Here is a 24146-nt window from a genome sequence, read left to right on the forward strand (position 1 = left end):
GCGGGGCTGCCCTCCACCCCCGCCCCCCTCCAGCGGCCCGCGCGGCGGCGCAGGAGTTAACGGGGGGCGGGGCGAGGCGGCGGGCGGAGCCGGCGCGGCCGCGGGCCAGGCGCCCAGGCGCGCGCGGAGCGAGGTGGCCGCAGCGTCCCCGCGCGCGGCCCGGGCCCGGCAGGAGCGCGGAGGAGCCGCCGCCGCCGCCGCCGCCGCCGCCGCCGCCGTCTCGGCCATGCGGCTCCCGGGCCGGGGAACTGGGCTCGGGCCCGCGCCGCCCCCAGCGCACCGCCCCCGCTGAACCCGCGCCCGCCCGGGCGCCGCCCGGCACCATGGTGCAGAAGTCGCGCAACGGCGGCGTGTACCCTGGCCCCAGCGGGGAGAAGAAGCTCAAGGTGGGCTTCGTGGGGCTGGACCCCGGCGCCCCCGACTCCACCCGGGACGGCGCGCTGCTCATCGCCGGCTCCGAGGCCCCCAAGCGCGGCAGCATCCTGAGCAAGCCGCGCGCGGGCGGCGCGGGCGCCGGGAAGCCCCCCAAGCGCAACGCCTTCTACCGCAAGCTGCAGAATTTCCTCTACAACGTGCTGGAGCGGCCGCGCGGCTGGGCGTTCATCTACCACGCCTACGTGTGAGTGCTCAGCCGCCGGGCCGGGCCGGGCGCGGGGCTGCGGACGACGAGGGCCTCCGCGCGTGTCCCCGCGCCCGCAGCGGTCACACCGTGGGCCTGGGGTCCCCTGGGGAAAGCCAAGGGCGGAGGTTGGAGAGCGATTTCGGAGCCATCTGGCTGGGGGGAGTTCTGGGATCGGGCGCGGGGTCGGGCGCGGGCGCCGTCCGCCTCCCCCGCCCGCGGCCTGGTTGGGTTACATCAGCCCCTCCCCCGCAGGACGGGGAGCCGTGCGGCGCCCCAGCCTCCCCTCCTCAGCCGGGAGGCCCCTCCCCACGGTCGCTGCACCGAACAAAGGGCCGGCCAGGGAGGCAGGGCGGCGCTGCTTGTCCTGCAGAGGGATCTGGACTCCTGCCCCCCCCCCCCAAGATGGGCTCCCCCCAGGAAGAGAAAATGGGGGAGGAGCTGGCCTGCCCTTCCCCATCCCCCCCATCGCAGCCCTGGGCCGCGGGCAGTTAGTTGGCTGTCCTGCCCTCTGGGGCCTGTACTCCCCCCACTCTCCGTCCCCCCAGCGCAGCCTGCAGAGCAGGTGTGTGCCTGAGGCCCCTGCATTCTAGGCTCTGGACCCCTTCCTCGGCACAGGGGACCCTCAGAAGGCGGCGGCCACCATCCCGAGGCCCGCCAGCCCTGGTCCTAGCAGGGTGTTCGGGGAGCTCCTGGCCCCTGAGGCAGGCCTGGTGGCCATGGGCTGGCGTTGTGTGCACATGGGTGTGTGTGCGCGTGTGGCGTTGGTGCCGCTGGCGTGCACAGCCTCTCCCATCCCAGCCAGACGGGCCGGGACTCGGCCATTTTGTGTGAAAGAGGCATTTTAGGATGGGAGCGAGGGGTGGATTTGGGGACACTGTCCCCGGCCGAGTGCCTGCTGGGACGACGGGGGGTGAGCCCCACGAGTGGACCTGTGACCCCTGGGTGTGTGCCCTGGACAGAACGCGTGGGATGGGGGAGGAGACCCTGGGAGGCCTCCTGGGCGCTGTCCCAGCCCCGCCGCCCAGCCACCTGGGGAGTCCCTTGAGGCGAGGACACGCCTGCACCCTGTCAGCCCCCGACTGCCCCAGGGAGGTGGCCTGGCCCTTCCCCGCAGACATGCGCAGGTGTGCTCTTCGTCCTTGGAAGAGCCCCCGTTCTCCCCACCCACGGCTCTCCCACCGCTGCCCCCTCCCCGCCGGGCTGGGGCTCAGGGGGCTCCCGGTGGGTCCCCTGGTCAGCCAGGTCCCGGCCCGAGGTGGCCGCGAGTCCGAGGACAGAGCCTGCCCCAGTGGTGCCCGCACATCTGACCCGTGGTGTGGCTGTGGGAGGTTTGCTGTGTTTTGGGCACGAACATCCCTGCTGGCAACACTTCCTGGGGGTCCCCTCGCTGTGGCCTCTCCCTGCCTTTCCTGGGGTCCCCTCCGTGTGGCCTCTCCCTGCTTGGGCCTGATCTGCCCCTCTGTGCCTCTTGCCTCCTAAGAGCTGCAGCACCCAGCACTGGAGGCAGAGTGTGTGGGGACCCAGGGCTGGGCAGCTGCTCCCGTGTGTGGGGTCCATGCGGGCTCCTGGGAGGGGGGCGCTGAGTCAGGTCAGGCGGGCCTGCAGCGTCGGGGGGCACGGCAGCTCCTGTCCCCAGGGCGTCGTGGAGACGCACCTCGTGGGGTCCCCCCTTTCTGGGGCTGGGGGCCCCTGAAGACGAGCTCTCTGGCTCCTGTTGCTCGTCTACCGTCCGCCAGGTCCGCAGGCGTGGGCCTCTGTCACCGCACCGACCCTGGGCGTGTGCAGCTCGGGAGGCCTTTCCTGCCCCCGTGCTGGTCCTGGAGGGGGCGGCCTCCCTGTGTCCGCTGCCTCCAGCATGGACTAGCTCAGGCTGCACCATGTGGCTTGTGGGTTCATTCGTTACTGAGTTCAAGCCCTGGGCTGGGGCCCTGCTGCCCTCCTAGGCTGCCCGCCTGCCTCTGCTTTTGCCACCAAGGCCTGGCTCTGGAAGGTGGAGGCTCTGGGTGTCCCAATGGGTCCCGGGGACAGCTGTGCCAGAGGTGGGGAGCGAGGTGGCTGCCCTGTGGCCCTCGGGCTTGGTGGGCATCGAGCCAGGCCTCCCCCCCCCCCCTTCGCGGGAGGGGTGTTCTCTGCAGACGGGACTCTGGGCCAAGCCCTGGCTGTCCCTCGCTCCGCCAGTGAGAAGGTCCCGAAGTACTTCCTTGAGTCGGGAGGGATCCGGGCCCAGGCTGACAGGGGGCCGGGGGGCAGAGACATCTCGGCCACCCCTCCCGGCCTCTGTCCCCCGGCCGCGGCTGGAAGGAGAGCAGCCCCGGACAGGCAGGCCCGGCCCTGCATGGCGGGGGATTCTGGGCAGGCAGGTGGCGCTCAGCGGCTGGGGACCCTGCGGCAAGGGGCTGGGCTGTACGGCGAGCAGGGGTGCCCCCAGCTCCCACTGCCCTCACTCCCTGGGGAGGTCTGGGGCTCCGAGGGTCTGAGAGGATTTCTAGGGACGGTCTGGAGGTTTCCTGAGTTTCTTAAAGTGGGGCGAGCCACAGAAAAGGCTTCATACTGTCTCCGGGCCGTGTGCCTGGGCCGGGAGGGTCTGAGGTTACTCACCTGCTCCAGGAAACCCTCAGGGGTCCTTGAAGAGCCCCTCCCCACAGTGCCCTCCTGGGAGCAGCAGTGACTTCGTCCCGGGTGGGCTGCCGTGGGGGCTCTCTCTGCGGCTGGAGTGGGGAGCGGGGAACAGGTGCGCCGGGCACTGCCTGCGGTCTCAGGGTTTCTCGCTTTGTCACCCCGTTTTCACTGCCGGGGAAGCTGAGGCCTGGATGACCGAGTTCCCGAGTGGGCCCAGTCACGCCGAAAGGGGTCTCCACCCGGGGACCAGAGCGTGGGGTGCAGGTTGACTGACCTTTCACCCCAGAGCCACTTTGACTTTAAAACAGGCTGGGTGGAAAATGCCGGTGCGGTGGGGCGGGCCTGGGCTGGGGAGGCTGGGGCTCGCCTGACCGGCCAGTTTGGAGCCGCCTTCTCCAGGGCTGGTTCTCCAAGCCCCCTCCATCCTCCGCGGCGTCCAGGCAGCCGTGGTCTGTGTCACCATCGCACGACGGGGGTCTGGGGTCTCAGGGCCGTGCTCCAGTCTCCTGTGTGGCCTTGGATATCAGGTAGGGTCCTGATTTTGGCCACCACAGGCCGCCCACTGCCCCCTCGGGTGGGCAAGCCTGGGCAGGACACGAACCCCCCCCCCACACCGCCGCTCCTTCCTGGGGTCAGACTGCATTTGGGGGTGAGTTAGGGTTCACCCGGGGCGAGCGGCCAGGGCCTTCGCTGCTGGAGCGCCTGCTTCGGGGAGATCAGATCCGAGGGGCCGTCGGGTCCTGGACCTCCTGGCCGTGCGCCCGGGGGAGGAAGTGTCTACTGATTGAAGGGATGGAGAAGCTCATGGAAGTTTCCCCGAAGGTGAAGCCTGCAGGAGGGTTGTGGTTTCCAGGGAAGCCAGGGCTTGGAGCCGGGGCCCGTGTAGGACCCTTCACGCGGGGCAGTGACGTGTTTCTTCCTCGCGGTGTCCCGTTACCCGCGCAGTGACTCCCGTCAATGCCGTCCGGCAGCCGCGTGGGTGGGAAGCTCCATTCTTGACCGTCTCTGTTTTATCAGACGTCAGTAAGTGCCAGAGATTGAAACCAGCCTCTCTGGGGTCTTACAAGGAGGCTTTTGACGTGGGTGCTGCGTCTGAAGAAGCCGCTTCCCTTCCAGCGGCTCCGGCTGAGACGGGGGGTGGGTAGCGGCCGGGCCACCGTCAGACGTTGCTCGTCCCTGCGCTCCGGCCGGGCCTCCACCAGGCCCGGCGTCTGCTTTTGGCCGCCCTCACAGGACGATCTGAGCCCTGCTGGTGAGAGCGCGAGGCTGGCCGCCACCCTGGGAGCAGGAGCAGGTTCCGGATGGTTCTTTGGGGCCTTTCCTGGAAGGTGCTGAGGGCGGGGGCAGGGAGACCAGCGGGGGCCACACCTCTGGACAGAGGGACAGGCAGGGACATCCAGCAGGTGTCCTGGGCCCTCTGAGCGAGTTCTTGAGGTGGGACTTGGCGGGGGGCAAGGGCCAGGCCTGGGGCTCAGGCCATGGCTGCTGGGGGCTCAGGAGGCTGCTGGCGACACCCTGTCGTTACAGGGCTGCCCGGCTGCCTTGTGGGTGGGTCATTTAAAAAGTCCCAAGTCTAAGTGCGGGCTCTCCGGTGGGGGGCAGTTGCCGTGTACGTGTATTAGCAACAGGTGTCACCTGGTCACCTCCGCACCTCCGTTAGGTGTGGCGTGAGGTCGTTCCCAGCAAAGACGGCTCAGAGGGCGTGTTCGTGCAGGGCGGTGAGCGGCAGGGACCACGGGCTCTGAGGGAGCCTGGCGGGGGCCCCGCCCCCACCGACGCTCCTGGCCTCCGACGTGGGGACACAGTTCTGGGCTTGTCTCCTCTGACTCGCCCCTCGCAGCGCTTGGTGCGTGTGGTGGCCGTGGGGTCCTGGCCGCGTTGCTGTCGCTCCGCAGCAGGAGGACCAGGCGGACGCAGGTTGGCGCACCCTGGGCCCCCGCCCTCAGCCCAGCCCTGGCAGGTGTCCTGTTGGCTGGGGCTGCTGTTAACGTGGCCGAACGATTAGACCCGGGGCCCCGGCTGACTCCGTGGGTTTGTCCAGGGGGCGGCCCTTTTCCTGAAGGACGTTGCCTGCTCTGCGGCCGCTCCGCACACGCTCTCAGCACCCGGCACCTCCCGGCGTGCAGGCCCAAACGGTTCTGGCTCGAAAAACTCCACTGCGGAGCCCCAGACGGTAAAGGGGTGTCAGGTTTCCACGTGGGCTGCGTCTGGATCAGCCCCTGTCCCGTCTGAGCAATCGTGTGGTGACTTAGTGCCACGTGGGCCACAAAGGCGGCACCTCCAGGTGGCACTGCCAGAGTGGCCACTGCCCAGCTGTGCTTTCTGACAGCTGTTTGCCCGCAGCTCCGCAGCCTCTGAAAACACGCCTCCTGTGTGCCGCGTGGCTTCCGGCTGTGGCTGCGAGGCTCTGGGCCAACAATCTGGGCCAGCGTGCTCAGACCCGAGGCCGAGAGCAGAGGGGCGTGCAGCCCCCAGGTTGTCCCCCAAGGTCACTGCTTCCCACACCGACGGTAAGGTTGGCCCCGGCCCCCAGCCCCACCCTCCCTCCAGCTCCCTGTGTGGACGTGCCCAGGGCCAGCCCCCCTGCAGGCCGTCGCAGCCTGGTGACCCTTCTCAGCTCACTTCCCTGGCAGCTGGCGGGGAGGCAGTGAGGCCCCAGGCCCCTCTCGATGAGGGGCGCGTACGGAGAGGGGCGGGGCGGGGTGGGGGGGATGACTGTTTCTAAAGCACGTCTGTCCCTCGCCTGGGTTAAGACAGCCATGGCCTCGGAGTTGGGGGGAGGTGGCCTGGGGACGGTTTGGCAGCAAGACCCGTTGGGGGTTGGACCCTGGAGTTTGCAGCTTGAGGCTGGGAGGCACCAGGCTTCTCATGCACCCGGGAGGGTGGCGCTGCCCCTGGGTGGGCAGCTCTGGGGCTTGCACTCCGGGGGCTGTGCCAGACCGGAGGCTTCCCGGTGGGCACTGCTGGGCCCACGTGCCCCCACGTGCCCTTAGCTCATATGGCTTCCTCCGCAGCCCAGTCAGAGCCCTCAGGCCCCATCGTTCCCTCCCGTGAAGGCCTGGGCTCGCCCACTGGGGTCCCATGGTGGAAAGGCGGCTTCCCTGGGACCGGGCAGCATGGTGCCTGGTGGAGGGAGAACGGGGGTGGCGGCAGGATTTTATCAGGTGTCATGACACTGAAGTGTGGGGTGCAGGCGAGCCGGGCTCAGTGAGGGACCCTAGGCCATGCTTCGGTGAGCAGGTGGCAGCACGCAGGCCGGCAGGCCTGGGCAGGGCGCACCTTCTCCGGCAACCCTCAGGTCGGTGGGGAGACCTCTGGTTGGGGGCAGGTGACCTGCCCATGAGGGGGCTCTCGCTTCTCTCTGGCCACAGCTGCCTGGAGCCTTGGCCCCACTGCCCAGTGGCTGGGGGAGGCCAAAGGGAGGGGGCGCTGGGGTGGGCCGACTGCGCCTTGCAGAGGCCGCCGTGGTTGGAGGCTGTGGTGGCCCCGCTTCGTGGATACGGGAGGGTGCGTGGGTTCCAGGCGGCCACCCAGCGTCTGACCTTGGCCTCCAGTACCGGCTCAGAGCCGAGTGTCCTTAGGTTCTGCTGGGTACTTGGCTCGAATAAAACTGGGTCTTAGGTCTTTAACGTTTTTGGGTTACGCGGAATAATTTGTAAATGCACAGGGCAGTGTTGTTTCCAGCAGGTCGCTCCATCTTCCGCAGCGGTGGGCGACAGGTCCCTGCCCGGCCGCCCCTTCCTCCCGAGCCTCAGTCTTGCCCTGACCGGAGAGCCGAGAACTTGGAGGTTGCTCTTGCATTTAGGCTCAGGGATAGTGTTGGACGGCGAAGGCCAGTTTCACCCTGGGGTCCCAGGTCTGGGGGGAGGGGCCGTGCTGAGCGCCCGGCTGGTTCCTTTCCATTCCTGCCACCCGGCCCTGGGCCAGACGGCCGGTCCTGCTGAGCCCCTGGGAGCCTGGCTGCGTCCCCCTGCCTGCCCCCAGGGACCAAGCTCAGTGCGGGGTGTGGTGGCAGCACAAGGAGGGGCCCTGCGGGGGGGCAGGGAGTCCTGACTTTCACCCGGGGGAGCGGGAAATGGGAACACTTTGGACCGCAGCCTCTGGCGGGGACACAGGACGTGGGGTGACGGGCGCTGGCCACGGTCCTGATCACAGGCCCACGGCCGTCTCTCCACGTGGGCTCCGCTCGGGCCCACGGAGGGTGGGGGACTCGTCCACTGCCTGCTGGAGCCGGAAGGGGCCCTTGGGGCAGACTCGGTTGCTTCCATCTGCAGGTTCAGCGTCTGTGCTCACAGCTCTTGCTTCTCAGCATTTTCCAAGACCGTCCTGTCTCATCTGTGCGGTTTAAGTAGCGGAGCAGGGAATTAATAGCGTGTGGACGGAAAATCGAGCGTTTCGATCCAGGCGGGGGGCAGGCGGCGCTGCGCGGCGGGAGCGGGGGGCGCGCTTGGTTGGGGTCCATTATCTGTTTGGATCAGGACCCCCGCGCGCGTCCGCCGTGGGAAGTGCAGACGGCGCGAAACCCGAGGAGTGTCTGTCGTTCCCGACTTGCTTCTGAGCATCTGCCTCCGCGCCTCTTAAAGGAGGTTGTCTCTGCCTCGACTCTGTCTTCTCCGAGGCGCCCTGCGTGCGAGGCAGGGGTTTACTCCTGGGACCGACCAGCCTCTGCTGGGCTCCGGCCTCTGCTGGGCTCCGTCTCTTTGTCAGGGCTCCTGGGGTGGGGATGGGGTGGCCCTGTCGCGACCCCTCACCCGGAGCTCTGGGTGGCTTACGGCTGGGGAGCGGGTGCTGGCCCGGAGGAGGTCCCCAGCGCGAGCACGCCCCTGGTGGCCCCTGCGGTCCGGGAGGGGCTGCCTGTGGAGCCCCTGTCACTGCAGGTGGGCAATGAGGCCGGGAGAACACGGAGGTGTCTTCAGGGGACGGGTGAGCCCTGAGCCGTGGAGCATGGAGGGGGCCAGCCTGAGAGCTGCTGGGAGGGTCTTCAGGCAGGGTCCGGGCAGCAGGGCTGTGAGGGGCGCTGGGTCTGGGGTGCTGTGGTCTGGGGCCCTGGGAGTCCCTGTGCTGTCTCTGGTCCAGAGCTTTTTATCCCCCTGGTGACCCGAGCCCACGTGCTCCCGCAGCCCCGCCGCCAGCCCCTGGGGACAGATTTCCTGTTCTGGACATTTCACGTGAGCGTCGTGTCTCCGGTCCGTCCAGACCGTGGCCTGGGTCGGTGCCTCTGTCCCCTCCGAGGCCCAGCAGGTGCCACTGTGGACGGGCCTGGTCGTCCATCATTCATCCCCTGCCCACGCGTGGCTGTTCCACTTGAGTCTGCGGGCCCAGAGCTCCTGTGAACACGCGTGCTCAGATTTCTCTGTGGACACATGCAGGTATTTCTCTCTGAGCCGTGACCTTGTTTTCAATGAGCCAATTGCCCCTCGTGGCTCACACGTGGCCAGGCTTCCTGGGGTCGGGACCTCCTGGCCTCAGGACCCCACGCTCTGCCTTGGGAAGCCTCTGGGTCCCCTGTACACAGGTTTCCTGTCCGTGGCCCCTTGTTGCGCCCTGGCTGCTGGACCGTCCAGCGGGTCTGATCTTCCGGCCTTGTCTGAGCTGCTCTGCGCTGGAGTTGACCTTGCCCCTGGTCAGGATGGGGGGGCTACCCCTTGCGTGGGTTCTGGCTGCACGCTTGGGGGGGTGGGTGAGCAGAGTGGGTGAGGAGGGTCAGGGCCCCAGGAGAGAAACTGGGGACAGTTGGGACCTGGCAGCCTCTCAGAGAAGGCGACCCTGAAGAGGACATTTCACTAGACGGAGGCAGCCTTGTCATGGACGCGTGGGCAGAGGGAAGTCCAGGCAGCAGAGGAGAATGTGCAAAGGCCCGGGGCAGGGAAGCCGGCTTGGCAAGGCTGAGAAACAGGCAGGGGGAGCTGGGGCTCTTCCTGGGCCTTGGTAGGGGGGGGGGTCACAGATGGCGGGGGTGGGGGTGGAGAAATGGACACCCCGGGTGGGAGAGCTGAGATGACTTTGGGGAAGGACCCCTGTTGGGGCCGTGAGCCTGGGGAGCGGCCGTGGTCCCTGAGAAGGGTGGGTGGGAGGCAGAGGGAGCGTGCCAGGGTGGGCGTGGTGGGGACTTGGATGTGCCGGCCGGCGGCGGCTGGACTCTGATGTGGGGCGGAGGGGCCCTCAGGGGCGCCTGTGTCCAGCCTGTGTCTGTGTGCGGATGGGTGGCTAATGCGGAACAAATTACCCGTTTGGAGTGGCCGTCTCGAGGGACTGGGTGGCAGGCGCCTGGGAAAGTGGCTTTGCTGGGTGCTGAGCCAGCAGCTTTCCTGCCACGGCTCTGGGAGGCCACCCTGCCCGGCCGGGGTACGGCTCCTCCCGTGGCTCCCGGAGCCCTGGGGGCTTTAGTACGGATGCCCGCTCTCTCGGGGAGAGGCTGGGGCTTGTAGCGGGTGTGGGGGGGTCCCTGTGAACCTGGGGCTCCTGATGGTGAGTGGTTAGGGAAATGATGCTTGGCGGGGGGGCACCACAGACCTCCTCGCCCGTGGCAGAGGCTTTGGATGACACCGGCCATCCCGGGGGTTCAGGCCAGTGGGGGCATCGAGGGGTCCCTGGAGCGTGCCCTCCTGCCCTGGTGTTGGGAGAGGGAGGCTGGAGGGTGGGCCCAGGCGGGATCTGGGTGATGCTTCGCGTCTGGCGTGTGCCCAGAGCAGCCGGCCGCAGTCCCGTCATTCCCCGAGATTGGAAGTGGCAGTGGGTCCTGGAGGCAGAGCAGTTTATTAGGGGCTGAAATTAGATTCCAGGCTGCAGCACCAGCTGCTGCCCTGATGGACGAGGCAGCGGGAGGTCCCCAGGGAGCCCGGTGTGAGCGTTCTGGCTTCACACTGGCTGCTCCGGCCACCCAGCCCTCAGGGAGGCACAGCCTTGCCAGAATGGACCTTATTCTGGGGAGACCCCTGCAGTGACGGGGTGCCCTGCATGGCTGCCATGACCTGCTTCGCAGCCTCCGTTTTCTCATCGGTAAAACCGACAAGCACCTCCCGTCCCCAGGTTGTCGTGTTCCTGGTGAGTGGCAGACACGCCGTGAACTTCAGCCTGGGGGTGGTGCTTGGTGTGGGGGACCCCTCCCTCCTCTCCAGGGCCGAGCACGTGGGGTGTTGAAGACTCGGCTGCCCCTCCTCCTAGCCCCTAGCCCCCTGGCTGGTCTGAGGGGACAGCTGCAGGGGTCTGTCCCCGCCTGCACCACACACCCCCCCGGTGCCCCCCAAAATGTCTTTCTTTTTGTCTTTTTAGGGCCACACCCGTGGCATATGGACGTTCCCAGGCGAGGGGTCTGCTTGGAGCTGTATCCGTCGGCCTACACCACAGCCACAGCAATGAGGCATCCGAGCTGCGTCTGGGACCAACACCACAGCTCATGGCAATGGTGGATCCTTAACCTGCTGAGTGAGGCCAGGGATTGAACCTGCAACCTCATTCTTCCTAGTCGGATTCGTTTCCGTTGTGCCACGACGGGAGCGCCTGGTGCCCCCCCAACACTGAAGTGGAATTGCGAGTGGGACTGAGGTGGCACAGGCCTTGTCACAATTTCCCAGAAGAGACATATCCCTGCTGTCGGATGGGGGGGGGGGGGCGGGCAGCAGTGGGGTCTCTCCCTGGAGGCGCGGGGGGCTACGGGCCCGAGAGGCAGGGCAGGCAGACTGCAGCAGTGGCCCAGGACTTGTGGGCGTGGCCGTGGGCCCCCCACCTCCAGGGGTGTGGTCCAGCCAGTGCCCACGCCTCCGCACCCTCCGTCCCGCTGGTCACCGCCTGCCTGCCCTGGGCGCCCCCCTGCCCTGTCTTTCCCGCCAGGATCCCTGCGCGTGACCCTGCTGTGCCTCCACCTGTTTCAAAAGAGGCCCACCTCTGCCCAGAGCTCAGGCTGCGGAAGCCCCTCCCGATGTCTGGCTGAGGTCTCTCTCACTGCTGGGTGAGGACAGTCTTTTTGCTGCGGATCCTGCAGTGCTGGGGCCGAGCCCACCCCACGGCCGCGTGTGGACTGGGTGGGTGCCACCCGGGACGGGCTGTTCCAGCCGACGCTCAGTCTTCAGGTGGCCCCCCTCCCCCTGCCAGCTGAGCAGAATCTGAAGTCCTCTGCCGCCCTGGCCCCCCTTCCTGACCCCCTTCACAGCCCCTGGAATCTGGGGCTGGGGACCAGCTGCTTGAGATGCTCGTCTCCTTGGCAACTGCTGCCAGGGGAGCATCCTGACGTTGAATTCATTATCATAATTAACCTCGGGCTGTAGGAAAACCACCACGTCCTGCCTCTGGATTCGCCTTCTGCCTCCTCTCCTTTCTTGCCCTGCTGCCGGGACGGTCCCCAGGGTGGAGGGCCTGTGGACGCCCCTCCCGAGGCCCCCTGGCCTGGGTCAGGCGGACCTGTGGGAGGTGCTGGGCATTGAGCTTCACCTGGGCTCCCAGCCTGCAGGACTGCTCACGTGTCCAGTCTAAGGAGGAAGCAGCCTCAGCTCAGTGCTCAGGGGTCAGTGCTCAGCACACAGCTTGCTTTGGTGGGGGCAGCGGTGCCAGCGCCTCCTTCAAGGAACGGGGGTCTTTCTGAGTCGTAGCTCTAGCTCTCGAGAGCCTGCCAGGAGCCAGAGCCCAGGTCACCAAGGCCAGAGAGGCTTCGGGTAGGAGGGCCCCGTCCGGCTCAGATTCCCAGCCCCTGCAGTGGGCTCCGGTGTGCAGGGTGCAGCGGGCCACGCCGCCGTGGGCTGCAGGGCTTGGGGCGGTCAATCTCATCTGAGCTGCCCCCCCTCCAGGTTCCTGGTGAAGTTTCCCCTGTCACCGAGGACACCGTGCCAGGGACCAGGAGGCCAGGGCAGAGCCCCCTTCCCGGGTCACCAAGATGAGAACGTGCATTGGGCGTGGGCGCGTGGGGTGCATCTGCGTGCTGGGCAGGGCTGCCTTCTGGGCGCTGAGGGCCTGCAGACTGAGAGGCCTGGAAGCAAGAGCCTTTGCTCCAGCGCTGGGCCGCCTGGGAGCGGCCGAGGGCTGCTGCGACAGCATCGTGCTGGGGGTTCCTCCGGGTCGGCCTGGGCCTGGGGGTGCGGAGGGCCCACTCCTGGCCGGATCGGCCTGTCTTGGCTCCGGGCCGAGAGAGTCTCGCGCCGCTGCCCGCCTCCTCTGCCGCCTCGGTCGGGCGTGCCGGCCTCTTTCTGGAGAGTCCATCCTGCTGCCTTCCTGCACCCCCCCAGGCAGGGCCATCTGTGGCCATCTGTCCCAAAACATCAAAAACAAAACTTGGGTTCTGGCCGGCACTTTCCAGGGCGGGGCCGCAGGGGAGGGTCTGCGCCCAGGCCCGCGTCTCTGCCAGTCTGTTCTCCCCCCTTCCCCGGCGGACGGGGCGGTGGGGGGGGTCCCAGCCACGGGCTCGGGTTTGTCTCCTAAATGGCTGGTGAGGCTCTCGACAGCTTGGCCACTGCTCGCTGGGAAGAGCTGTGCTTCGGACCATTCCGGAGTGTTCTGAGATGCTGGTCAGAGCCACCCTGGGGAGGCTGGGCTGAGACGGCCTGGTCGCCTTGGGACCCGAGCCTTTTCTGTTTTACTTTGGGGGCTGTTTCCATGCAGCACGAGGAGCTGGCCTTCATGGACGCAGCTCTGGGCTTAAGGTCCCTGACGGGGTGACGGTGGCATCAGGGGCCCCCGGGGCCCCCATCTCCGCTCTGGTAGACGTGCCCTCTGCTGTGTCCCGGACACGGTGCCCCCCCGCCCCGTCCCCCATCCCCTTCTCTGTCGGTCCCTCCAGCTCTCCGCCCTGCAGTGCCTCCCACCTCCGCAGGGAAGCTCTCCAGTCACAGGGCTGAGCCGAGCTGGGCCGGTGCCCCTCCCGAGCTGGGCAGTCCTGTCCGTCTCCCACTGCCTAGGCCTCAGGGGTCCTGACCCACAGCCCCTGGGAGATCCTGTGTGGGCGGGTGGGCTCCGTTCTCCCAGACAGAGGCAGGGAAGGTGCCACCAGGCGGAGAGTCATGAACGAACGTAAGGCACACGTGGCATCTGGACAGCTTTTCCCAGGGCTCAGCTAATTGAATACATTGGCTAATGAGCAAAGGAAATTAATTGCGGTTTGAGATGTGGCCGTTTCCCCACATGCGTTTTGTCGGTGCTGTCGGCCTCTGTCACCCGCTCTCAGCGCCTCTGCCTGCGAGCGGGGGCCACGTCCGGAGACGTCCCCCGGCCATGCTGGGGCAGGGGACCAGCCCCCTGGGGTGGCTCTGTGCCTCTCTGGGCCTGGTCTCCAGGCCTCTTTGGGGCACATGGGCAGAGCCAGAAGAGGTACCTGGGATCTGGCTGAGGCTTGGAGTTCTTGGTTCCGAGAGCCTGCTTGGTGCAGCCGGCGGGACATCCGGTGGCAGGACACCAGCTGGACAGGACGGGGCAGGGCCTGAGTCAGCGTCTGTAGCCAGGCCGAGGCTGGACCACGCGGCCTTGGCCCTGAAGGGTCTTGTTTCTGCCTCACTGCCCCCACCACGGAGGCCAGTGGTCTCAGCTCCTGGGGCTGGCAGGGCTGGGTGATGGGGGTGTCCGGGGGGGTGACGATGCGGGAGGGTGAGCGGGCCCCTGTCAGCTTCCCACGCGCCCTGTGCTCTGCGCCCCTTAGGAGCCTGGACCCTGTCCTTGGCCGTCCGCTCTGCTCCCTGGGCCCCCAGCCCCAGCCTGTCCGTTTTGGGTGGATGCCCGCTGCCCCGCGGCTCTGGTTCCGTTAGTGGGGAGCTGACAGGCCCTCCTGCTCCCGCCCGCAGCCCTGGGGATGCTGGCCCGGTGGCCGAGGGTGCTGGGACGGCGTGTGTGAAGCTGGGCTTTGCTGGAAGACAGGGCGACCGCTTCTGCGTCTGGAAAGGAAGCGGTTGCGGTCGGGGGGGATCGTGGGCACCTGCGAGGGGCAGGCTGTGTCCTGTTTACGCTGGGAGCTCGGGGAGCGTGGCGGGCGTCCTGGGGAGCAGCGGGCGCCGCGGCCCCCCGTGTGGAGCCCTGGGGCGGCCGCCGCGGGTTCCCGGCCTGGCTCCGCCCGCCTGGCTGACCGCCCGCCCTGCCCCCAGGTTCCTGCTGGTCTTCTCCTGCCTCGTGCTGTCCGTGTTCTCCACCATCAAGGAGTACGAGAAGAGCTCGGAGGGCGCGCTCTACATCCTGGTGGGTCCCCGGCAGGCTGCGCTTCCCCTGCGCCGATCCCCTGACCTCCGCCCACAGGCACCCCATCCTCCCCGCACCCACGGCCCCTCGTGCCCTTTGGTCCCTTCCAGCCTCCCCTCCCGACACTGGTGACGCGGCAGCACCCTCAGGCCCCACCTGCACCTCCTCCAACACCCACGGCACCCGGTTATGCTCCGGCTGCTCCCTGTGTCATCACAGCGCCTGACAGCCTCGGCCCCCCTTCTCCAACCCCCTCTCCCACCTCCCGCGCTCACTGGAGCCTGAGGGCGCAGGCGGCCCCCCCCCAGCTCCGAGTGTGGGGTGTCCCCAGCAGACGGTGTGGGGTGTGGGTTGCCAAGCGCGCAGCAACCCCGCGATGGGAAGGGGTGGGCGCCATGGCAACCACAGCGTAGCGTCTGTGTCGCTGTCAGTGATGGAGGGAGAGGCTCGCAGGGAGGCTGTTCTCCCATCAGGGGCACCTCTGGGGGGGGGCCTCCTGCCCTGCCCCCCCGCCCTGGGTTCCGGGGCCGCCTCAGGCCTGGGGGCCCCACCCCCACCCAGCCACACAGGACGGGGGCCCCGGGGTGCTGTCGCTGGCGGTGGCTCAACTGTGACTCCCCGGCAGGAAATCGTGACCATCGTGGTGTTCGGCGTGGAGTACTTTGTGCGGATCTGGGCTGCCGGCTGCTGCTGCCGGTACCGCGGCTGGAGAGGGCGGCTCAAGTTTGCTCGGAAGCCCTTCTGTGTGATCGGTGAGGCCGGGCGGGGGCGGGGCGGGACGGCTCCTTCTGGAAGCTGCTTCTCCCCTGCTTTGGGGCGTCGGAACCCGGGGCTCACGCGGCCTGTGGGCGGGGCGACGAGGCGGGCGGGCCCCCCGGGGCCCGGGCGGGTCGGGGTGGGGCGGCCGGGGCCCCCCGCCCGCCGCGGAGGGGCCGGCCCGAGCTCCGCCGTCTCCGCAGACATCATGGTGCTGGTGGCCTCCATCGCCGTGCTGGCCGCCGGCTCACAGGGCAACGTCTTCGCCACGTCGGCGCTCCGGAGCCTGCGCTTCCTGCAGATCCTCAGGATGATCCGCATGGACCGGCGCGGCGGCACCTGGAAGCTGCTGGGCTCCGTGGTCTACGCGCACAGCAAGGTGCGGCCGCCGCGGTGCGGGCCCGTGCCTTCTGGGCGCCGTCCTCCCCTCCCGCTTTTCCGCGAGGCCCCTCTGGAGCCGGCTCGCTCTGTGGTGGGTGGGCGCGCCTCTCGGGGGGCGGCTGTGGTGGCCGCTGGCTGTGAGATGCACCCAGCGGCTGCAGCCCCGTGTCCTGTCCAGACCCTGTCCCTGGGTTCCTGGCAGCCCAGCTTGCCAGGCGGTGCCGGGAGGCCGACCTGCTCGTGGCCTGTGGGCCCAGCTGTGCTCCCTGTCAGCCCGGCCCTGAGGCTGGGGCTGGTTAGCAAGACAGGGAGCAGGTGGGCCCCCCCCAGGAGCGGCAGGCTCAGGGCAGGGGGCGTGGTGTCCCTCCAGGCCCACGATTCTCCAGCCTGACGGCCTCTCGGCCTCCTGGGGACATTCATGGTCCCCGGTGGCTGTGGCACTGGGTCACCCTTGCATGTTGTCCTCCCGGGCGTGGGCTGCTGGGGGCTCGGCTGCCGGCTCTTGGGAGGGGCGTCCACCCCTGAGGCCCCGAGAACATGGAGCCCAGCGAAGCTCCAGGCATCGGGCCCTGGGCTGGCCCCTGGCCCCGCGGCTGACTGTCCGTCTCTTCCAGGAGCTGGTCACTGCCTGGTACATCGGCTTCCTCTGCCTCATCCTGGCCTCGTTCCTGGTGTACTTGGCGGAGAAGGGCGAGAATGACCACTTCGACACGTACGCGGACGCGCTCTGGTGGGGCCTGGTGAGCGTCAGCCGCTGGGCCCTTGTCCTCCGCTGACCATGTGCTTGCGGACTTGGCTTTCCTGGGGGGGGTCCCTCCTGCCCATTGTCTGTGCCCCCCGCCCCAAGATATGCCCCCGACCCCTGGACCTGGGCTGTAGGCGCACAGCTCCCTGGCTGAGCTGGCTGGAGTCGTCTCTCTGGGGCCACCTGCTGGCCACCAGAGACCATGAGGCCGCGTGGAGGTGGCAGCCCAGGGGTGGGGAGCATGTGCTGGCTCCTGGGGGCGGAGAGCCTGTGCCCAACCAAGGCTGGGCACCTCCCTTCCTCACTGACCGCGTGTGTGACCACTGGTGGAGGGAGGAGGGGCAGGGCCGTGACGCTGAGGGACAGAGGAGTTCGAGAAGCAGCTCCGGGCCCCTTGGCTCCCCCAGCTCACCCTCCCAGGCTGCCCCGCCCAGGGCGGGTCTGGACCCTGCGATTTTCTGCCTGTGCTCATGGCCCCTCGAGGGCCTTGCTCCTGTCACTGGTGCAGGAGCCTGTGCTCTGGGGACAGGCCGGGCCCTGCAGGCCTCGACCCCAACAGCAGGACAGACCTCGGCCTGGAGCCTCCTCGCCAGAGTGGGGGGTGCTGGACCCTCAGCCGCGGGGGTGGGGGTGGGGGGCTGGGGTTGAGTGGAGGGCAAAGTCCACTGTCTCCTGGGACCCTCGACCCAGCTGCAAAACCAATGGCCTCATGACGTTGGGCGGAAGCTGCAAGTCCAGTTACCGGGAGGAGGGAGGCCAGCTCTCAGCGGCGTGGGCGTCAGCGTAGTTTATTCGCAGTTGTTTTCTCCATCGCCACGGGCCCAGAACCCGTGTGCTTCTGTCCGACCACGTGGGAGGCCTGGGGTGGGGGCCGAGCGCCGGAGCCCACACGTCCCTCCAGACCGTCGGCCCTCGCTGGTCATTTGGCCCGCCCTGCCCTGGGCCCCTCATGGGGCTTCTCCATCTTTAAGAATTGAATCCGGAGTCCCTGGCAGTCTGGCAGTTACAGATCTGGCATTGTCACCGTGGTGGCATGGGTCACTGCGGTGGCACCGATTCGATCCTTGGCCCAGGAACTTTGGTATGCTGTGGGTGGGACCAAAAAAAAAAAAAAAAACCCCAACAACAAACACTCCCCCCCCAGAAAAACTCAAAAGAATTGAATCAAAGTTTTGAACATGCCAAGTGGTTCCCGCTGTGGCCCCGCGCCCCTGGCAGAGGCGGGCCCCTTCTGCACGGTCCCTGATCGATGACGCGCCAGGACTGAGCTTTCCGAGGCGGACTTGCTCGTTAAGGCTCCGCTTTGCTCTGGGATCTGGTGGGGTCGGCCCCTCCCCTGTCCCGTGCTGCCTTCTTGGCGACCATCCCGCCCGAGCCCCCTTCTGCCCTGCAGGCCAGTGGTCCTGGGAGGGGGCTGACTGGTGTTAGTGGGGTGGCCCCCCTTTCTCAAGCCAGGCACCCAAACGCTGGCTGTGAGCACTGGCTGCTGGGGGCTGGGCTCCCCAAACGCTGGGTCTCCCGGGGCCCTTGGTCGGAGGAGCAGCCCGGCTGCGGAATGGGAGGGGAGCCTTCCAGCGTGACCCCCGCCCCTGCACGTCGGGGGGGAGAAGAGGTTTGGGGGTTCGGAGGTGGCCGTTGGGGGACTGAGGGCGGCCGATGGTGACCCTGGCCTCTCAGGCCCCGTGTGGGGGGGTTTGTCCAGCTGGCCTGAGGCCAGAGTGGGGGTGGCCGGTCAGGTCCCTGCCTGAGTGGGGGGTCGCTGTCCCCAGATCACCCTCACGACCATCGGCTATGGCGACAAGTACCCCCAGACCTGGAACGGGAGGCTCCTGGCCGCGACGTTCACCCTCATCGGCGTCTCTTTCTTTGCTCTTCCGGCCGTAAGTCCTGCCCGTCCTGCCTGGCTGGGGACGGGGTGCTGGGCAGGTGGGCAGGGGCACAGCTCTCGGCACGTCCACAGCCCCGGGAGCCCAGGCGGCAGCTTCCTTGAGGCTCCAGACTGTGCCTTCCGAGCTGCGTCTGCGCTGCTGTCGGCTCTCCCGGCGGCGGGATTGGCTGGGACGGTCCTTGCGACCAGGAGCAGTGCAGTGGGTGACACGGCTCCCTGTCAGTCTCCCGCAGAAGAGGCAGGGGTGCTGTTAACGCTGGGGCCCCGGGGGCTGGCCGTGCTGCCCTCCAGGTACCCTCCTCGGTGACCCTGGGCCTCAGCCCACTGCTCCGCTGTGGCCCGGTCAGGAAGGAGGCCTCCCGCGCGGCCCAGACGTGTCCGGTGTGGGCCCTGCCAGGCTCCCTTGAGCCTCAAGTTCCTTTACCCCCAGGTCCGTCTCTCCCCACCAGCCTGTCTCCTGGCGACTAGAGGCTGCGGGACAGAGGAGGCGGCCGGCAGAGCCAGGAGTGCAGGCGCGGGTGCCGTGGGGCTCTGGTCCTCAGGGCGCCGTCTGACCCCAGTGACTTGCAGGGCATCTTGGGGTCTGGCTTTGCCCTGAAAGTTCAAGAGCAGCATCGTCAGAAGCACTTCGAGAAGAGGCGGAACCCTGCAGCAGGCCTGATCCAGGTGAGTCCAAGCGGCCCCCTTGAACCCCCACGAGGACCGGTGGGACCCCAGCCTGGGCCGTGGCGTCGGCGTGGAGCCCTGCTCGGCGCCTGCCTCCCTGTTGGGGAGCCCGAGTCTGGGCTGAGAACCAGCTTAGACGCCCGGGGCGGGTGCTGGCTGTCGTCTGCGGGTCCGGCTGTCACGGGGGCAGAGGGAAGAACCGTGAACTTGAAGGCCAGTCGGTGGAAGCCGGCCAGTCTGAGGAGCAGAGAGAGGAGAGGCGAGCAGAGCCCATGGGCCACCGTCTAACGTAGCCTTATCCGCAGAGCGGGCGTCCCAGGAAGGGAAGGGGGTGAGCAGGGGCAGTGTCTAAAAAATAGGCTGAAAACGTCCCCGGTTTGAGGGAAGAGGTGCATCTGCACGTCCAGGGAGGGTGAAGTCCAAGAGCCACATGGGGACACGTTTGATCACAGGGTTGAAACCCACAGAGAGGGGGCTCGGAAGCGGCACGTGGGGGGCTCTTGCACCTGGGCCTTCAGGGAGGGTAACTGCCTGTTTCTCATCAGACTCCAAGGAGGCCAGAGGCAGGGGGATGATGAATTTGAAGGCTTTAAAGAAAAAAGCCATTGGAGTTCCCTAGCCCCTCAGCAGGCTAAGGATCTGGTGTTGTCGTTGTTGTGGCACGGGTTCGATCCCTGGCCCCGGACCTTCTGCATGTTGTGGGTGCGGCCGAGAAAAGAGTTAAAACTGAAATTCTTCAAAGAAATTATGGATATAAGTCTCTGTGACTTGGGTTTCTTAGATATGATGGCAAAAGCACAAGCAATTAAAGAAAAAAGTAGAAAAATAGGACTTGATCAAAATGAAAAACTTGGAGTTCCTGTCGTGGTGCAGTGGTTAAAGAATCCAACAAGGAACCATGAAGTTTCAGGTTCAATCCCTGGCCTTGCTCAGTGGGTTAAGGATCCGGCGTTGCCTTGAGCTGTGGTGTGGGTCGCGGACGTGGCTCAGATCCCACGTTGCTGTGGCTCTGGTGTAGGCCGGCGGCTACAGCTCCGATTCGACCCAGCCTGGGAACCTCCATATGCCGTGGGAGCAGCCCAAGAAATGGCAAAAAGACAAAAGAAAAGAAAAGAAAAACATTCGTGCATCAAAGGACACTCTTTATAGTGTCTCTATTATTACTAATTTTTTTTTTTGTTTTTTAGGGACACACCCAAGGCAAATGGAGGTTCCCAGGCTAGGGGTCCAATCAGAGCTATAGCTGCCAGCCACAGCCACAGCTACAGCGACTCGGGATCCAAGCCGCATCTGTGACCTACACCACAGCTCACGGCAACTCCAGATCCTTCACCCACTGAGTGAGGCCAGGAATCGAACCCGCAACCTTGTGGTTCCGAGTTGGATTTGTTTCCACTGCGCCACGACGGGAACGCCAAAGGACAGTCTGTAGAGTGTCTCTTTAGAGAGTGAAAAGTCAGCCCCAGAGTGGGAGACAACGTTTGCAAATCAAGTACCCGCTAAGAGTCTAGTATCGAGCATATATGGAAAGGACTCCTGTAGCCCAACAAGAAAAAGATAAACCACCCAATGAGGAAACGGGCAAGGGATCTAAGTCGACATTTCTCCAGAGAAGACGCACGTCTCCAAAGAAGAGGGCCAGTGAGGACATGGAAAGACCTCCCGCATCATTGGTGGGGACAGGCAGATCACAGCTCTCCCCGGGCGCCAGCACAGCGAACATTTTATTCTCTTTTATTTTGTTTGGGTCTTTTGTCTTTTCAGGCCCGCACCCGTGGCATTGGAGGTTCCCAGGCTGGGCGTCGAATGGGAGCTGAGGCCGCCGGCCTGCGCCACAGCCACGTCAGATCCAAGCTGTGTCTGCGACCGGCACCACAGCTCACGGCAACGCCGGAGCCTTCACCCACGCAGCGAGGCCGGGGATGGAACTGAAACCTCATGGGTCCTGGTCGGATTCGTTTCTGCTGCACCACGAGACGGGAACCCTGGCAAATATTTTAAAAGTCAAAAAGGGGAGTTCCCGTCGTGGCGCAGTGGTTAACGAATCCGACTAGGAACCATGAGGTTGCGGGTTCGATCCCTGCCCTTGCTCAGTGGGTTAACGATCCGGCGTTGCCGTGAGCTGTGGTGTAGGTTGCAGACATGGCTCGGATCCCGCGTTGCTGTGGCTCTGGCGTAGGCCGGTGGCTACAGCTCCTACTCGACCCCTCGCCTGGGAACCTCCATATGCCGCGGGAGCGGCCCAAGAAATAGCAAAAAAAAAAGACAAAAAAAAAGTCAGAAAGGGTTGATGAGCTGTGGAGAAGTTGGAACCGTGTGCGTGGCTGCAGGCCTGGGAGTGGGTGCAGCCGCTGTAGAAAACAGGGTGGTGGTTCCTCAAAAAGTTACCATAGATCACGTGACCTGGAAGTCCCACCCCTAAGCCTAGGCCCCAAAGAATTGAAGGCACGTGTTCAGGAGCTCCCGTCATGGCTCAGTGGTAAAGAATCGATGAGGTTCGAACGAGCAAACTAGGAACCACGAGGTTGCAGGTTCGATCCCTGGCCTCGCTCAGTGGGTTAAGGATCTGGCGTTGCCATGAGCTGTGGTGCAGGTCACAGATACGGCTCAGATCCTGTGTTGCCGTGACTGTGGTGTAGGCTGGCAGCCGCAGGTCCGACCCCTAGCCTGGCATCCTCCATGTGCCTCGGATGTGGCCCTAAAAATACAAAGAAAAAACAACCAAAAAACAAAAGCAAAAACGTGTTTGATCAAAAACTGTGACCAGTGCCTGTAGCGGCACGATGCACGCAGCTGAGAGATGGAAGCAGCTCACGTGTCCGTCCGCGGCTGGAAGGATAGACGAGGTGGGGTGGATCCATACACTTGGCTGGGTTCGGGCTCAGCAAGGGCGAAGCTCTGACCCGCGCCCCGGCCTGGATGGGCCGCGAGAACACGCTAACTGAGAGGGGCCGGACAGAGGCCATCGCTAGGGTTTGTCCCGAATAGGGGCCCCTCGGAGGCCCGGGCAGCTTAGGGGTGCCGGGGCGGGGCGGGGGCAGGAGGGGCTGGGGAGTAGCTGCTCGTGGTGGGGACGCTTGCTTTTGAGGTGGCGAAAGCACGGGACTAAGCAGAGGGGTGTTTGCCCAGCGGCGTGAATGCTGTCAAGGCCGGCGTGCAAACGCCGCTTAGAATGGGGACTTCTGCGGTCCGTGTGCTTTGCACAACTAACGAGGAGCCTGGGCGCGAAGCCCAGGCCGGCTCAGGGTCCGCGTAGACGACAGGGGCTCGCCTGCCAGGGCTCACGTCCAGGCGGAGGAGGCCCGGGTCCACGGCTCTGTGTCCCCCGCGCGTCCCTTCCCGAGGCAAACCGCGGGCCCTCCCGTGGTCTCCGGCCGCTTGGCTTCCTCGCTGAACCCCTGTTCTCCCCGCAGTCCGCCTGGAGGTTCTACGCCACCAACCTGTCCCGCACGGACCTGCACTCCACGTGGCAGTACTACGAGCGCACAGTGACCGTGCCCATGTACAGGTACCCCCGCCGGCCCGCCCCTGGTTCTTAATCCCCGTTTTTTTGGTTGTAGTTCATCACTTTGATTGGCTTTCGTTTCTTTTTCTTTAAAATGTGTGTGCTTTTCAAAGAGGCATTGTGTGCGACTTGTTTCATGAATTTTGTTCTTTTTTTATAGTTTGCGGCTTTTAGTTTTCACCTTCATTCCGCTCCTGCCTCGTGTCCTTGCTGTGGGGTTTGCGCGGGAGCGTTGTGGGCTGAGCCCCCAGGGCTCGCAGAGGTAAATGCCGGCTGCTTCTGTGGACCGCAGCCTGGCACTGCCGTCGGGGCCGCCTGCACTTAGAAGTGAAACGGGGAGTTCCCATCGTGGCTCAGCGGTAACGAACCCAACTAGTATCCATGAGGACGTGGGTTCGATCCCTGGCCCTGCTCGGTGGGTGAAGGATCTGACGTTGCCATGAGCTGCGGTGTAGGCCGCAGACAAGGCTTGGATCTGGCGTTGCTGTGGCTGTGGTGGAGGCCGGCAGCTGTAGCTCTAATTTGACCCCTAGCCTGGGAACCTCCATGTGCCGCAGATGCGGCCCTTAAAAGCCAAAAAAAAAAAAAAAGTGAAAGGCCACCTTGCCATGTCCCCTCCAGCGAGGGCCAGGGCCTCTGCTCGAAGGTAGGCGCCCTAGACTCAGCGAGGCCCACAGGACAAAGCACAAAGGCCCCCACGCGCCCTCGGGTGGGAGAGAAGGGGCCGGGAAGCCCCCCTGGGGGTGGTTGGCGGAGCAAGGCTGGCCGGCCCAGGAGGCCGCGTGGTCAGCAGGTGGCTTCCCAGGCACCCCTTGCCACCCTGAACTATGCGCCAGACCTGGCTGAGGTCAGTGGCTGAGGTGAGAAGGTCCACGCAGGCCTGGTGGCCTCAGTGGGCACTGCCCGCCTGCCTGCCCTCCCCCCTGCAGTGAGGCTGAGCCCTAGGATCCCCTCACCGGCCCCCAGCCTGGGGCAGGTCCGCCCACAGTCCCCACCTGCCACCCGTCCACCTCCTCCAGCATCCAGCCCACCTGCACTTCCTAGAACCCTCGGCCTCCTGGCGGTGAGGGCCAGGGGCCCCCCTTCCCCCGGAACAGCCGCTTGCTGTGACCCCGGGCGCGGCGTCTCCAGCCCAGCGGCCGAGGCGGCACCGACCCTCAGGCTAATTTTCTTTGTTCTGTTGTTTCCCCCACTTCCCTTGCCAATTTTTTTCATTTTCGTTTCCTTATCCCGTTCTTTTCAAATGTTCCGTTCCTTTCCCTTTGTGTGTGCGAAAACTCTTGAAAGCTCGCAAACTCAAACCTACGGGGCCTCCAGGTAGGACTGCATGGGTGGGAAACGTGTGGCGTGGTTCTGTCCTGTCGGGGTCTGTCCTCGGGCCCCGAGCCCACGGCCGCCCGGCTCCCCCGCACCCGCCCAGCCTGTGGCCCCCGCCTGGAGCCACGTGCTCCCCCCACCGCCCTGGTTCCCCTCTTCACTGTCCCCCCAGCTGCTTTCTTGTGCCACATCTGTCTGCCCTGTGTCCTCTGTTCCTTGTCCTGCTTCCTGCCTTGTCGGTGGCTGGGGTCCTTCCCCTGTGCCTCCGCCCTGCCCATGGGCCCCACGCACACCCAGAGCTGGTGGAGAAGGGACCTCTGCCAGCCCAGCTCGGGGCACCCCCAGCCAGCGGCCCCCGTCGTGGCGGGCAGCTCCGTCGTGGTGGGCAGCTCCGTCCTGCCCGTGGCCTTGGGCCTCCCTCTCTGTACTCCCCGCCCCTCCAGTCTTCCTGCTGCTGCCCGGCCCTGTGTCCGCACTTAGTTTGTGTGCCCTTGAGTCT

The 24146-nt window shown here is 66.1% G+C and overlaps 1 protein-coding gene across 1 annotated transcript in view; it reads left to right on the forward strand.

Moving 5' to 3' along the window:
* Positions 1-323: 323 nt before the first annotated feature.
* The window catches only part of KCNQ2 (potassium voltage-gated channel subfamily Q member 2), a 47541-nt gene continuing 23718 nt past the window's right edge, over positions 324-24146 (forward strand). The window contains exons 1-8 of the mRNA XM_047770648.1: positions 324-619; positions 14299-14389; positions 15015-15141; positions 15349-15524; positions 16141-16266; positions 18041-18151; positions 18730-18825; positions 22239-22333. Coding sequence (XP_047626604.1) covers positions 324-619; positions 14299-14389; positions 15015-15141; positions 15349-15524; positions 16141-16266; positions 18041-18151; positions 18730-18825; positions 22239-22333 — 1118 coding nt within the window. The remainder of the gene's footprint in view (positions 620-14298; positions 14390-15014; positions 15142-15348; positions 15525-16140; positions 16267-18040; positions 18152-18729; positions 18826-22238; positions 22334-24146) is intronic.

The sequence above is a fragment of the Phacochoerus africanus genome, chromosome 3, assembly GCF_016906955.1.
Source record: "Phacochoerus africanus isolate WHEZ1 chromosome 3, ROS_Pafr_v1, whole genome shotgun sequence".
Lineage (NCBI taxonomy): Eukaryota > Metazoa > Chordata > Mammalia > Artiodactyla > Suidae > Phacochoerus > Phacochoerus africanus.